The sequence below is a fragment of the Numenius arquata genome, chromosome 24 (assembly GCF_964106895.1).
Source record: "Numenius arquata chromosome 24, bNumArq3.hap1.1, whole genome shotgun sequence".
Classification (NCBI taxonomy): Eukaryota; Metazoa; Chordata; class Aves; order Charadriiformes; family Scolopacidae; genus Numenius; species Numenius arquata.
Genome location: NC_133599.1, coordinates 4027234 through 4040164, shown reverse-complemented (window position 1 = coordinate 4040164; position 12931 = coordinate 4027234). Strand labels below are relative to the sequence as shown.

The 12931-nt window shown below is 54.6% G+C and overlaps 1 protein-coding gene across 1 annotated transcript; it reads left to right on the top strand.

Moving 5' to 3' along the window:
• The first annotated feature begins 631 nt into the window (after positions 1 to 631).
• On the top strand, positions 632 to 10993 carry BAK1 (BCL2 antagonist/killer 1). The gene is made up of 5 exons (XM_074163460.1): positions 632 to 725; positions 7681 to 7816; positions 7936 to 8079; positions 10525 to 10705; positions 10889 to 10993. Exons 1-5 carry the CDS (start codon positions 638 to 640, stop codon positions 10991 to 10993), a joined length of 654 nt encoding a protein of 217 aa, XP_074019561.1. The 5' UTR covers positions 632 to 637.
• Positions 10994 to 12931: the final 1938 nt, after the last annotated feature.

Here is a 12931-nt window from a genome sequence, read left to right as displayed (position 1 = left end):
AAGTTGTGGGGAACAAGGAGGAGGTGCTTGCAAGAAGTGGGTGCTGTCGCTGCAGACCGGCGTGGGAGCCACGGCAGCTCGGCGTGGTCGCGGGCTGGTTTCCTCTTGCCGCGCTCTGAACCCTCGTGGCCGCAGCATTTCGGAGCCCCGTGGCTCAGCCCCCAGCCACCTTCCAGCCCTTTGTGGTGGGATTTTGGCTTTCATCCCAGCGTGAAGCCACTGCAGATGCTGCTCTTGTCTGGGCTGAGTAAGAGCCCGTGGCACTTGCCGAGCGGGTCAGAGGATAGCTGGCTGGTTTCCAGTATGGGTAGGGAGTTGGGTGACTTTCCTCCTCCGGCATATGACTGTCTGCAAACACGTTACCAAGAAGCGTCAGGAAGAAAGGAGAAATCTAGCCGAGGGACTTGGTGTGGCCAGGAATTCAGGGGAGGGAGGAGCCAGGTCGCTGGCAGAGATAAAAGCCGGCAGCATCGCTCCTCTGAGCTCTTGGCTCGGCCAAAGGGGCTTCCTAAGGCTGGCCTGGGAGGTGGGAGAGGGCGGTGAGGCTCCAGTGTCCCCTCTGGCTGCCCATAGCCTGAGTCGCTTACTGTCTCTCCTCGTTCCAGGCAAAGCTGATATTCCCAAGAGTCTCTCTGCAATGGCCTCAGGGAACGACGGTGACCCACCAAGGGCCCACGGACGCCGGGGAAGCAATGGACGCAGGCTGTCACAGGAGCTCAACTCAGGTAAAAACCCTGCTGTGATATTCAGGGGAGGAAGCATTTTCAACCTGGGGTTGGAAAACCCTTGCTGTGTTTCTTTGAGAAGATGTTTTTTTCCATACCTCCAGGGCCCTTTGCAAGACTGGGATAACAAATCGGTTCCATAAAGCTACACTGGATTGAACTGGGAGAGCACACGCTCAATGCTTTTGGGAGATGCTTGGCATCGGGTTAGTGCAAGGGGGTCTTGAAGGGCACAGAGAAAATAGTGCGGAGGGAGCTGCTGGTCTGGGGTGGGCTGGCAGCTCTGTGCAGGCAGGACAAGGTGAGCATAGCAGGGGGACACAGGACTTGGGGCAGAAAATCCCCCTGGCCGGCTATGAGATGTATGGCTGGTGTCTGGTGTCACTTACTTTCCATTCCCTAGGGAAAAGAGAGCGAAAGGCGCTTGATGTTTAAAACACAGAGAGAAAAACACACCTTGGTGAGCAGCGCCTGGTCTCAGGCAGTTGGTTTCAGTCGTGCTGCATCGGCTGCTGGATGAAATCAGGTCTCCGGTGCTGCCTTGACACAGCAGTGGTGAAAAATGACGGCTCACCATCATTCCGAAGCGGTTCAGTCCGTTTCTCCTGTGCGCCGAGCCCAGCAGACTGTGTAATTGCGTTTCACACAAATGGGTGAAACTGGGAACAGGGCCGAAAGGAACCTGGGAAAAACCTCAGCTCCTGTTTCATCCCAAAATGATAAAATGCCGCTGCACAGAAAGCTGTTAAACACGGGTGACTTCTTAGCCTGTTTTGCAGGTGGACTTGTAAATAAGACTGAGTCACTGGGGCTCTGTCAATAATGGAGATTAGAAGCTCTACCTAACTGTCTGTGTGGTTGAGCTCAGATCCAGCTCAGAGCTGTTTTATTGGCCTGATAACGTTATTTATACTCTGGTATTGCCTGGACTCCTCTCCACCTCAGAGTACCATTTGTTCTAGATCCTGCACGAACACATTGGAAGAATAAAATACCTTGTCCTTCCCTTACCAAAGTCTACAAGGTATGAAAATAAATAAATAAGAGCAGTTGTTTACATATGCTGATTTCCTGTTGAGGCCAATGAGATGCTGATGTGAAAACCAGTGAGAGGATCGGGCCCTGAGCTCTAACCACACTGTTTTACAGTTATGCTTCCTGTACACTTGCAAACACTTACGGGCAGTACCGGCGTCCCTCTGCTTCCCAAAACTCAGGGGGAGGTCCATCTGGAGTTTGGAAGTGGGATCTCTGCACACATCTTAGGCAGAAGCCTCATGGACTCCAGTGGAAGCAGAAACGTGCAGCTTCCACCAACACATGCTATGGGATTACGGGGCAGAAGGCGGCTTTTGTCAACAGGTATTAAGCCTGGTTTTCATTTTGGGCTCCCTTTCTCTGTTAGTTTATCTTTGGATGCAGTAGGGAGTGAAGAGATTTATCTGCTGCTCGAGGGTTTGCTTGAGCATCGTTCTGAGTCCTTGCTCTACCAGCCATAGCTTTGGGCACGGACACGATGCTGCTGGGTCTGTCTAGGCTGGGTGGCCGTTTGCACTTGTGGCATTTTTGGGGCATTGTAGATGAAGGCAGAAGCTCCATAGTCTTTTTGGCTGTGCATGATGAAGAGGAAGAGCAACTTAGCTCATGAATAGTCATGCAAAGGGGAGCAAACGCTGCCGAAGGAGGGGTGGGAGGCCCAGCATGAAGGGTGTTGTGCTGAGCTCAGGGCACAGGGCTCATACTTCAGAAAATTGACCTTGCCCTCCTCCAGTCCTCGTCTGTCACATGGGGGTGGCAGTGCCTCCCTCTTCCGACGTGCTGCCGGGGTACGCGCACGGCAACGGGAACGGTTCGGGTAATTCCATCGAGGCTCAGATCTGGGGGAAAAGCCGTGGACGTGGCGGTCCTCAGACTTGCAGTCACCGTGCTGAATGCAGCTCAGCTCCCCTGCGCTGCAGAGGGGCTAGTCCATGGCTTGAAAATGTTGTTTATGTGGTCACACTTTGCTCCTGTGTAGACCACGTCAGCTGGAAACCCAAGGCACTTTGTTGAGAAAGGTGATGTATCGCTAGATCCACTTATTACTGCTAGGGAAAGGGAGAGAGGTTTGATGTAAGACTCTGCAGGGATGTTCGAGGTGTTGGGGTTGTGCATGGAAATCCCAGACATCCTGACTCATGGCTCAGATTGGCAACGGTTCTCTTCCTCGGATTACCTGGGCTGTGTCACCTGCCTGCGCGTATTTAACACTCACGTAACGTGGTGAGGTGTCACGTTTGGTCATTGGTTGTTTGTCTTAGCTCTGGACTTAACGTTGCACGTGAAGCAACGTTAAAGTCATGAACGGATAAATAGTTGCCTCAGGACGGTAGTCATGGATCTGTGAGCATCTCTGTGTCTTCATCACCAAGACCACCTGCAAAAGGAGTAGGAAAAATGTGAGCTGCCTGTTTAATCCTGGGTTCTCAAACATTCTGTAGAGCAATCAAACTCATTTAAACAACTTTTTCTCTTGTCTGGTGCCCAGGCAGTTCCTTTCACCAGCACAGACAGAGTATTGGACTTCCCATTGAACTGCATCTCCCGTCAATATGTGGCTTCCATTTCTAAAAGAAAAAAAAAAAAGTCATCCTTCCGATGGCTGTGCTGGGAAATCGCTGCTATGGAATTGCCTCATGACTCCTTTGTTCTGGCCTGCAAAGGATGCCCCAAAAAATCTTACATGAAAAGCCTGATGGCGCAGAGGGAGATGCATCACCAGCACCGAGATGCCCACCACCTCGAGCATCCTGCGGACCACTGGGTCCAGACTCCCTTTCCAGTTTGGTAAATTAGCAAATATGGGACAGGTCTCAGCTTGGGCAGCAAAGTACCAGAGCAAAACCTTGCTGCAGCCCCCAGCCCCTGCTGCAAGGCTGTAACTCCGGATGTGTTGGTGGGACACCACTGAACATAAGAATTAAAGCAGGTTTCTTGAGTCCAGTTGAGAATCTGGGCCAGAGACTCCCTTATTGACAGATGAATTTCTGTCTTAAAACCAAGGGTGTTTGCCCATTAGCTCTGCAGGGAGGCTGTTGGAGGATAATTGCTCCTCTTTTGGGTGGGAGGGCAGTTTTCCATTGCCCCGTTTAGAAGCTCTGCTCTTGGTGCAAGGTGTGCAGGACGATGCCAGCATGACGCAGTGTCAGGTTGATCAGCCTTTGATCCTGGGTGGCATCGCTATTGATGGGCCATAGGTCTCACAAGGGGCTGCCTTTACTGGTGGAACCCGACCCAAGTCCATTAAGGCAGATACTGCTCATCCCACGCTTGAATTGCGACTACCAGGAGGTGGAGATGAGCTTCCCCTTGAGGCAGAAATCTCTAGAGACTGTTCTTGGTTCCCCAGAGCTGCCTTCTCCCTTCCGTGCCTGTTTCCAGGCTGGATATTTCCCCTCTGTGCAAACAGATGCACCTCTCAGTGTCGTTACCGCCCATATCCTGGGCTCGAAAGGGATGCTGCCGGGTTGCATCTGTCATTAGTACAGTCTGTAGCAGGGCTATTTAGTTGTAACAAGGTCTGATGGATAACTTTGGGGAGACCTGCCAGTTTTTACCGTAGTACAGCCGCTCGGCGGGAGGTGGGAACAGCGAGAAATAAAGGATCTTGCACAGAAATGAGGATATTAAGTGTCTGAGACTGGCTGGGGTCTGGTCAGTGTTGACTACGGTGTGGATCCAGGCAAGGGGCTGTTGTTGGGGTAGGTCTGGTCTAGATGCTGAGAGTGATGGGGACCGAGGATGACAGGGTCGCTGCTCCATGAGGCAGAAGGGGATCAAGTCCTCCCTTGAAGTGTGGGGGTTCAAAGCAGCTCATGAGCCCCCCAGCGCGGCCCTGACGATCCCACACGGAGCCCAAAGATCCCAGAGGAGCTCCAAACCGCTCTCTCCCTCTCCTCTGCTGGTACTGGGAGTCCACAAGGCAAATCTTGATCCAGATCCTCTTCCTTCAAGTGGGAGAGACCCAGAGATGGTCCCAGTGGGTTAGCACCTGAGGGGGGGTGGGGTGGTGGGGAGATGTATGTTCTCTTGTCCTTGTGCTACTAAAAATAGCGCCTGGGGTAATTAAAACCAGGGAATTTTTTGGTACACTTATTTCCTCTTTTGTCCTCGCAGGGTGTTTATCCAGCCTCTCACTGAAACTGTGAGTCAGTCGGTTTCGTTTTCTGGCTCTCGGTGGAGCGGTCACTGCCTGGTGGGTTCTGTTTACCGCCAAATAAACCCGCTCCTGCAAGAGAAAAAACAACCCCCTGAAAACACAGCGACCAGGGCTTGTCATTTCCCTTCACCTTTATTTACCCGGCCTGAACTCCCTGTAACCTGAGTCTCTGCACGACAGGTCCTCTCCCTTCCCCGCACCCCATCCGGGGCTGGGTCCATCTCCCTGGAGCCGCACGTGGGCTGTGTAGATGTGACCATCCGGAAAAACTCTGCCATGAGCTCTGTGGCATGTTCTGGAGACTTGGATAGAGGGTTTTATGGAGCAGTGTTGGCAGGATAGCTGTGTCCTCCAGGCCAGGTCCTCGCATCCCTTCAAGCTGCAACAGGGTAGGTTTAGACTGGACATCAGGAAACAATTCCTCGCAGAAAGAGTGGTCAGACACTGGAACAGGCTGGACAGGGAGGTGGTTGAGTCACCATCCCTGGATGTGTTTAAGAGCCGTTTAGATGTGATGTTGGGGGATATGGTGTAGGGGAGAACTTTGTAGAGTGGGGTTGATGGTTGGACTCGATGATCCCAAGGGTCTTTTCCAACCTGAATGATTCTATGATCCCAGCCCTGGGACATGCTTGGAGCATCTCTGCATTGGAAATGCAATTTCCAGTGGTCAGAGAACAGTCTGGTGGGCAGATTTACTGGGATTGGGAAAGGGTTTTAGCTGGGTTGGCTGCAGTGAGCTGCATCACTGCTAGAGAGCGTTGCTGGTGCAGATGTGCTGATCTGACGCAGGTCACCAGCACGGCTTGGAGGATGATCACCTAAAGCCACGGGTCTGCAGGGTCCTGCGCTTCTGACATCCCCCCAAGTAGCTCATTTTCCTGGGCTCTGCACCTCATTTAATCTCCACCCCGAGCAGTGATACCCTGTCAAAGGAGCAGGGCTCTGTTCCGTCCATACCATTTCTGTCCCCTACAAATTTTGCATCTTAGACAAGAAACCAGGAAGAACTGTGTTACTGGGACCTCAGGAGCAGCCCCCACGAGCCCTGTGGGGTGGCTTAGCAGGGCTATTTAGGAACCGGTGCTCTAGCCCAGATTGCTTCTCCAGCCAGCTGAAACCGAGCTCTAATCAGAGACATCCCGTGACAGTCCGGGTACTTTCCCCAGGAGCAATGTAAGGCGTGTGATAAGGTATCGGTCACCATGGGACTGAAACGCCTCGCCGGGGGCTCCCTGCTCCTGAAGGGGCAGGTTCTGGCCACGTCTGGACCCCTCGCTCTTCCCGGAGCAGCGTGGGGATGGGGGACACAGAGCCGTTGGCAGACAGGGACACGCTTGTCACGCTGGTTGTTCCTGACTCACTTCCTGCCTGGTTTTTCGCGCGCTGCCGGGGCCGGGTGACATTACTGCACGGTCACATTCCCCTGCGGAACCCCGAATAATACCTGCCGTGCCGAGGCCGGCGTGTTTACCAGAGCAGGGGAAGGAAGCTGCGGCACCCAAAACCGGCCCCAGCCTCCCCCCGCCACAGCCTCCCGCTCGCCCTGCGACGGCCTCGTTGCTTCCACGGGGGTTTGTGAGCCGAGCAGGGGATTTCTACATCCTCCTGAAAGGAGGTTGCAGAGAGGTGGGTGTTGGCCTCTTCTCCCAAGGGAATAATGACAGGACCAGAGGAAATGGTCTGGAGTTGGGGCAGGGGAGGTTTAGATTAGATATTAGGAAGAATGACTTTACTGAGAGAGTGGTCAGGCACTGGAACAGCCTGCCCAGGGAGGTGGTGGAGTCACCATCTCTGGAGGTATTTTAGAAACCTGTAGACGTGGCACTTTAGGGCATGCTCTAGTGCCCAAGATTGTTCGTTTGCGTCTGTTTGTGGTTTTTTGGGGGGTTTTGGGTTTGGGTTTTTTTTGTTTTGGTTTGGTTTTTTTTTTTGTGGTTGGACTCGATGATCTCAAAGGTCCCTTCCAACCATGAAGACCCCGTGATTCTGTGATTTGGGGGGCTGCTCTCGCCCGGTGGCAATGGGCGTGCTGGAGACGGCGTTCAGTCCAGACTTACCGCCTGGCTGTTTACCCGCTTTCAAGTGCGGGATGGGGAGTCACCAATCTGGGTTATGGGTTATGAGTTATTCAAAAGCTCTTCTCCTTTCTCTTCCTGCCAAGCAGCCCGTGCAGAAGCTGCAAACCCTGCCCTGGAATCACCGTTGCCGGGTGTGAGACCAGTGATGTGCAATTGAATCAGCAAGGAATTACACTAAAATGACCGATTTAACTCTTGCTCCCCACGTCACTGCTGATGCCACGCGAGGGCATGACCGGCGGTGACACTGAAAGACAAGATTGTTTGCTGAGGGTTGGTGGGCAGCGCTTAGATGGGGTTTTGCCTCCCAGTTTGGGTTTGGATCTGAGATTCCTCGGCTCGTTGGTGCTGAGGAATGCCCTTCCTGAGAGGGGCTGGTAGGACGCGGGGAGCGCTGCCAAGCGCGAGCGCCTCAGCATCTGGTTTGTGTTGTGACAGCCCTGTAGCTGTCTCTTGCCAGGAATGGATTCAAAAGGTGGGCCTGTGCCCCTAAGAACAAAGGCTGGCTTCAAAATTAACTCATTTTTCTTGGATTCTTTTTGTCTTGCTGCAAAAGGCCAGCGTCAATACAAACAGCACAAATTTAGGCTGAAAATGAAGGAATGGTCTCTTTCCAACTTGGGAAAGGGGAGAGATGAGCTGCTCCCTTGAATTTTCTTCCTCTTGTCTCTCTCAGAGGACCAGGTGGTGAAGGAGACAGAGGAGGTGTTTCGGAGCTATGCCTTCTACCGCTACCAACAGGAGAGAGAGGAGAGAGGGGAGGAAGTGCCCGTGGACCCAGAGATTGTGGAGATCGAGCAGGAGCTGGGCAGGTAAAACTCTGATACCAACCCTATATAGGTCCCTCCACCCCATCCCGAGCCAGGCTCTGTTGCAGACCCACCCCTGGGTCCTGCTGACCTGTCCATAATGCCGTCTTCCTCCTCAGCAGCACTGGGAGCCAGGTGGGAAGGCGCCTGGCCATCATCGGTGATGACATTAACGAGCGGTACGACGCGGAGTTTCGCTACATGCTGAAATCCTTGCAGCCCACCAAGGAGAACGCCTATGAGTACTTCACCAAAATAGCCTCCAGGTAAGGCCACCGGCTTCCTCAGCATGGGCTGGATGCCTTCTCCTGGATAAGGCCAGGGAAGGAAAGGTCAGACAGGGTGCAATGCAGTTGGTTAAACCTTTGTCCCCACCCCAGAGTAGCCACCTCCCCAGCTCTGTCCCCACACACAGACCCCATCCATCCAACCTTCACTCACCATCCCTGGGTTGAGCTCCCAACAAGCTCACCATAATGGTTCCCGTGTCTTCTGCCTGTCTCCTCTTCCTCCTGCACACTGTCTGGACAGTCTTCACCTGACAATCATCTTGTGGTCCTGGCACAAGCTGACCGGGTCAGAAAGTCTGGGGGACATGCCTGGGAAGCCAAGTGAATGTTCCAGCTCCCCTTCAGGGGTCTGACCAGACCTGGACCAAGGCAGACCTACTGCTGGTCCCACTGCCGCTTGCTTGATGGCTGGGAAGTCCCCATGAGTCAGGCTTTCAGAGGCACAAAGCAAACGCAGCTGCAGGCAGCGGGGATGGGCAAGTACTCGCTGCCCTTGGTGTGGTCCCTGTGGAACAGGATCAGACTAACTCAGGATGGGGGATGCTCCATAGGCTTGCAGATCCTGCAGCCATCTCCTGCAGGTGACACACACCCAGCTCAAAGCACAGCAACAGGGTGAAGAGTGAAGGCAAACACGCAGACAACTTACCTCCCTGAGGTACAGGCTTGGATCGAGGTGGCCATCAAGGGGGTTCAGTCATAGAATCATCGAAAGGTTTGGGTTGGAAGGGACCTTAAAGACAATCCAGTGCCACCCCCTGCCCTGGGCAGGGACACCTCCCACCAGACCAGGTTGCTCCAAGCCCCCTCCAACCTGGCCTTGAACCCCTCCAGGGATGGGGCAGCTACAGCTTCTCTGGGCAACCTGGGCCAGGCTCTCACCACTCTCACAGCAAAGAATTTCTTCCCCAGATCTCATCTCCATCTCCCCTCTTCCAGTGTCAAACCCTTCCTCCTCATCCTATGGTTCCCCTCCCTGACCCAGAGTCCCTCCCCAGCTTTCCTGGAGCCCCTTCAGGTACTCACCCCTCTCTGTCTGTAAGGAAACCAAGACATGATGCACATTAAGTGGCTTGCCCAGGGTCATGCAGAAGACCTCTGGCAGAGCCAGGAGAGATGGTGGGATCCTCTAGTTTCCCAGGTTGGCTCCCATCGCTCCTCCGACCGTGCCTGGCTCTGGCACAGCCCTGTCCCCGTGCACCCTCTGCTCGGTGTTTGTTGTCTAACCGTCTCTCTTCTGTCCTCTTCCTGCTCCCCTCTCCTCGGGAAGCCGCGCTGCTCTGTTTTCACCGCTTTGCCAGGCTGAGGCGGTTAACGCACCGCGAACAGGTAAATTAACCTCTCTCTCTCTCTCTCTCTCTCTTCGTGCTACCTGTTTCTCTGTTGTTTCTTCCCGGCCTCTAACTTCCCTCTCCCTCCGCGACCCGCACGGTGGTTTCACGGAGAAGACATTTCCCTCTGGCTGTGCAGACAGGGACCGCCAGGAACAGGGCACAAGGTTAAAACACAGGGCCTGAGTCTACTCTTTTTAATTTTTATTGTTTTATTTCTCCTGTTTTACTTGCCTTGCTGGAAATCAGGGGAAAAAAATTCCTTCAAAAAACTGATCTAGAGAAATCAGAGCCAAACCTGCAGACAGTGATCCAGTTTGTGCCCACAACCACCAAAGCCTGGATCAGGAGCAGCAGGCATTGACCAGGCACATTTTGGAACTCCCTCAGCCCTTTGGAGTATCAGCCTAAGGCAAGATCAGATCAGGTTTTTGTCTTTGAGGGGTTTGTCCATGCAGGAAAAGGGAAAAATCCTCCTCTAACATGCTTTATCCTTAGATGTATTTGAAGTTCCTTAGCTCCAGGCACAAGCAAGGGATGCTTTGGGACAGGTTGGTGGTAGCTCCTGCTCCTGATGGCACGTATAGAGTTTGCTGTAGCCTACAGCCCAACGGCTTCTACCACCACCAATTCCACCTTACCTTGTTCAGTAACCTTGCCCATGAAAGCACAGGACTTCCAGGCAGCTGATGTGCCCTGCATTTGGGTGGAGAACTGAGGGAAAGGCAGGACGGGTGGGAAGGTGGCAGGTCAACCACCACCATCCCAAAGCTTCCACTCTGGCGATTCAGAGCCTGTGGCTGTGTAGGCAGGATTCGGCAATTTCCTTGTCCCGAGGACATCCCTGGCTGAGGCAAACAGCCGTGACCAAGACCACGTTTGCTCTGTTCTGAAAGCACATCCTGGCTATCAGAGGCCACATGTCACTTAGCCGCAACACAACTATGTTGTCTGTGTGGCTGGGATGTGCCTCGAGGACCAGTGCAGCATCCCCAGCCCTGCTCGAGAGCCCGTGGCCTGGGATGCAGAGTCTAGGAAGGTCCAAGCCCACCAGGGCAGTGATTTAACCAGACCATCGGCTTCGTTTCAGCTTGTTCGAGAGCGGCATTAACTGGGGCCGGGTGATTGCTCTGCTGGGCTTTGGCTACCACATGGCCATCTACGTCTACCAGCATGGCATCCCGGGTTTTCTCCGCCGCATCGCTCGCTACGTCGCCGAGTTCATGCTCCGGAACCGCATCGCCCAGTGGATCGCCCAGCAGGGAGGATGGGTGAGCCAGCGGGGCTGTCCTGGGGGGGGAGGTTCGGGAGGCAGACACGCTCCGGTCGGTGGAATGTACAGCCCGGGGACAATGGCCATTGCTGAGGCTGGTGGGGCCACCAGGGTGCAGGCAGAGTAGGGACCCGGCCCCGGCAGATCTAACGTGCTGTGGTTATTCTCTGTTTCCCGTTAGGTGGCTGCACTCGATCTGGACAATGTTTACATGAAGTACATGCTGGTGGTGGTGGCCCTGGTCATGGTGGGGCATTTAGTGGTACGACGCTTCTTCAGGCCCTGACTGACGTGGGGGCAGAGGCTGGGGGGGTCCGGCCAAGCTCTCTCTCAAATCTCTGCTCTTCATTGACGCCTCCCAAGAGAGGGGGAACCTCCAAGAGAGAGAGCAGCTTAGACTTGTGACCCTCGCACTACAGGGATCCCAGGGTCTCTGCCATCTATGGGGACACCACCAGGAGCTACAGAGAGAAGCGGTTGGGGGTGGGAGGGGGGTGGGAAGGTTCAACTTTACTGTCTGTTTTATGCCTCGCTTACCTGCTGAGGACAGAACACTGCTGTGGCAGTCCTGGCGGGCAGCGGCGAGGCAGGAGAACAGGCTCCTCTGGAGTCAAGAGTGTGGAGGAACAAACGTGTAATTGTAATAACGCCAGCGTGTGTGTGAGCGTGTGGGTCTTGTCCGCTCCTTGGGGTAGGTGCAGAGCTCCCCATTTGCTAACGGCTCTAGCCCAGACCGTGCCTGTGTTTGAGGAGGGATTCCAGCCTTGGTTGCTGCAACTTGGAGTAAGTCACTGGGGGGACAAGCCAGCATTAGAAAGCCTGTGTGGGGCTTGCTTTCACCTCCCCTCTGAGCCCAAGTACTTGAACCTTCTCTTCCCTTTTAACAAGCACCCCTACCCCTTTTGAAAGAAACACGCTGACTACCTGTCACCTGGCAGTGGATGGTGACACCTGGCAGTGGATGGTGACACCTGGCTTTTCCCCTCGGCAGCCCGAACCTGGGGACCTGCAGCTCTCCCGGGGCTGATGCGGGCGCTGGGGTGCAGCCTCCCAGCCCTGCATCAGCTCCAAGGCTGGGTGCCGGCAGGTTTAGGGAACACCAGCAGGTTTCCAAACACTAAAAAGCTGTGGGGTGAGTAACGGTGGGTGCGTGCAGCCTCCCCGCCTGCCCTCCCTCCAGTTCTGCTGGGGCTTCCATTCAGGAGACTCGGATGCTGGCAAAGGAGCAGCCCGGGTGAGACCAGTTGGTCTCCCTTGCTCTCGGTGGGAGGCACTGGAGTTGCATCCCATCCCTGCATCAGCTCTTTGCCTCCTGAGCTCAGCTGGGCAGGAGGGTGCAGACGTGCCCTGGTGAAGCCCAGGGCTGGAGTGGTTTATGGCTGCCCAGACAGCAGGGGACAACCTCTGCTGGGCACGGTGTCTTTGGGAAGTGACTTCACCTCGTTCCGTTCATGACGAGTGCTTGAGCGTGATTCTGGGGGAGGGAGGGAGGGAGGGAAGCAGCCTGCACTTTCCCATCCCAAACCTTTCTGCCTTTTGCAAAATAGGAAGAGAGTCCCAACGTGGTTTAGCTTTTTACTCCAGGTGACTCTGTAAAGGCTTGAAACTGTGACTGGCCGTGTCTGAGCCAAACTCGCCCTATTCCAGCATCACTCAGGTCAGCCAGCGCGGGGAGAGAGCCAGAGGGACCTCGGAGGTTGGAAATGAGCAGGGGTCCTATGTCTGGGCTCCTCTCCTAGTGCAGACAGAGCCCTTCTGGGCTGCAGCTTGGGACAACGGGAGTAGCAAAACAGTAGCCCTGAAGAAGCTGAGCCTTCCTGCCCTCTGGGGTCTTCCCACGATGGCTGGAGCAGGCAACTCTCCTGGTATAGGGCTGGGTGACAACTGACAGTGCTCTGGCTCGTCTCTGTGGGATGGGGATAGCCAAAGCGGGGCAGAGCCCAGCTCACCCACAGCCCTGCCCGGTGTCACCTCCTGCAGCGACCACCGGGACGGCCCCAGAAGGGTCAGAGAGATCCTGAGAGCAGCCCATCTGCCCCGCTGTAACAAAGGCGTTCCTGACAGACCTCTGTCTAACCTGCTTTTAAAATCCTCCAGTATGGCCTCCCCATTTCACTGACTCCTATCTTCATCTTTACCTTCAGATAGACTTTTTCCTCAGTGCCTATCCCTCGCTGCAGTTTAAGCTTGATACTGCACGTCCCGACCCGGCACAGAGGCTTAG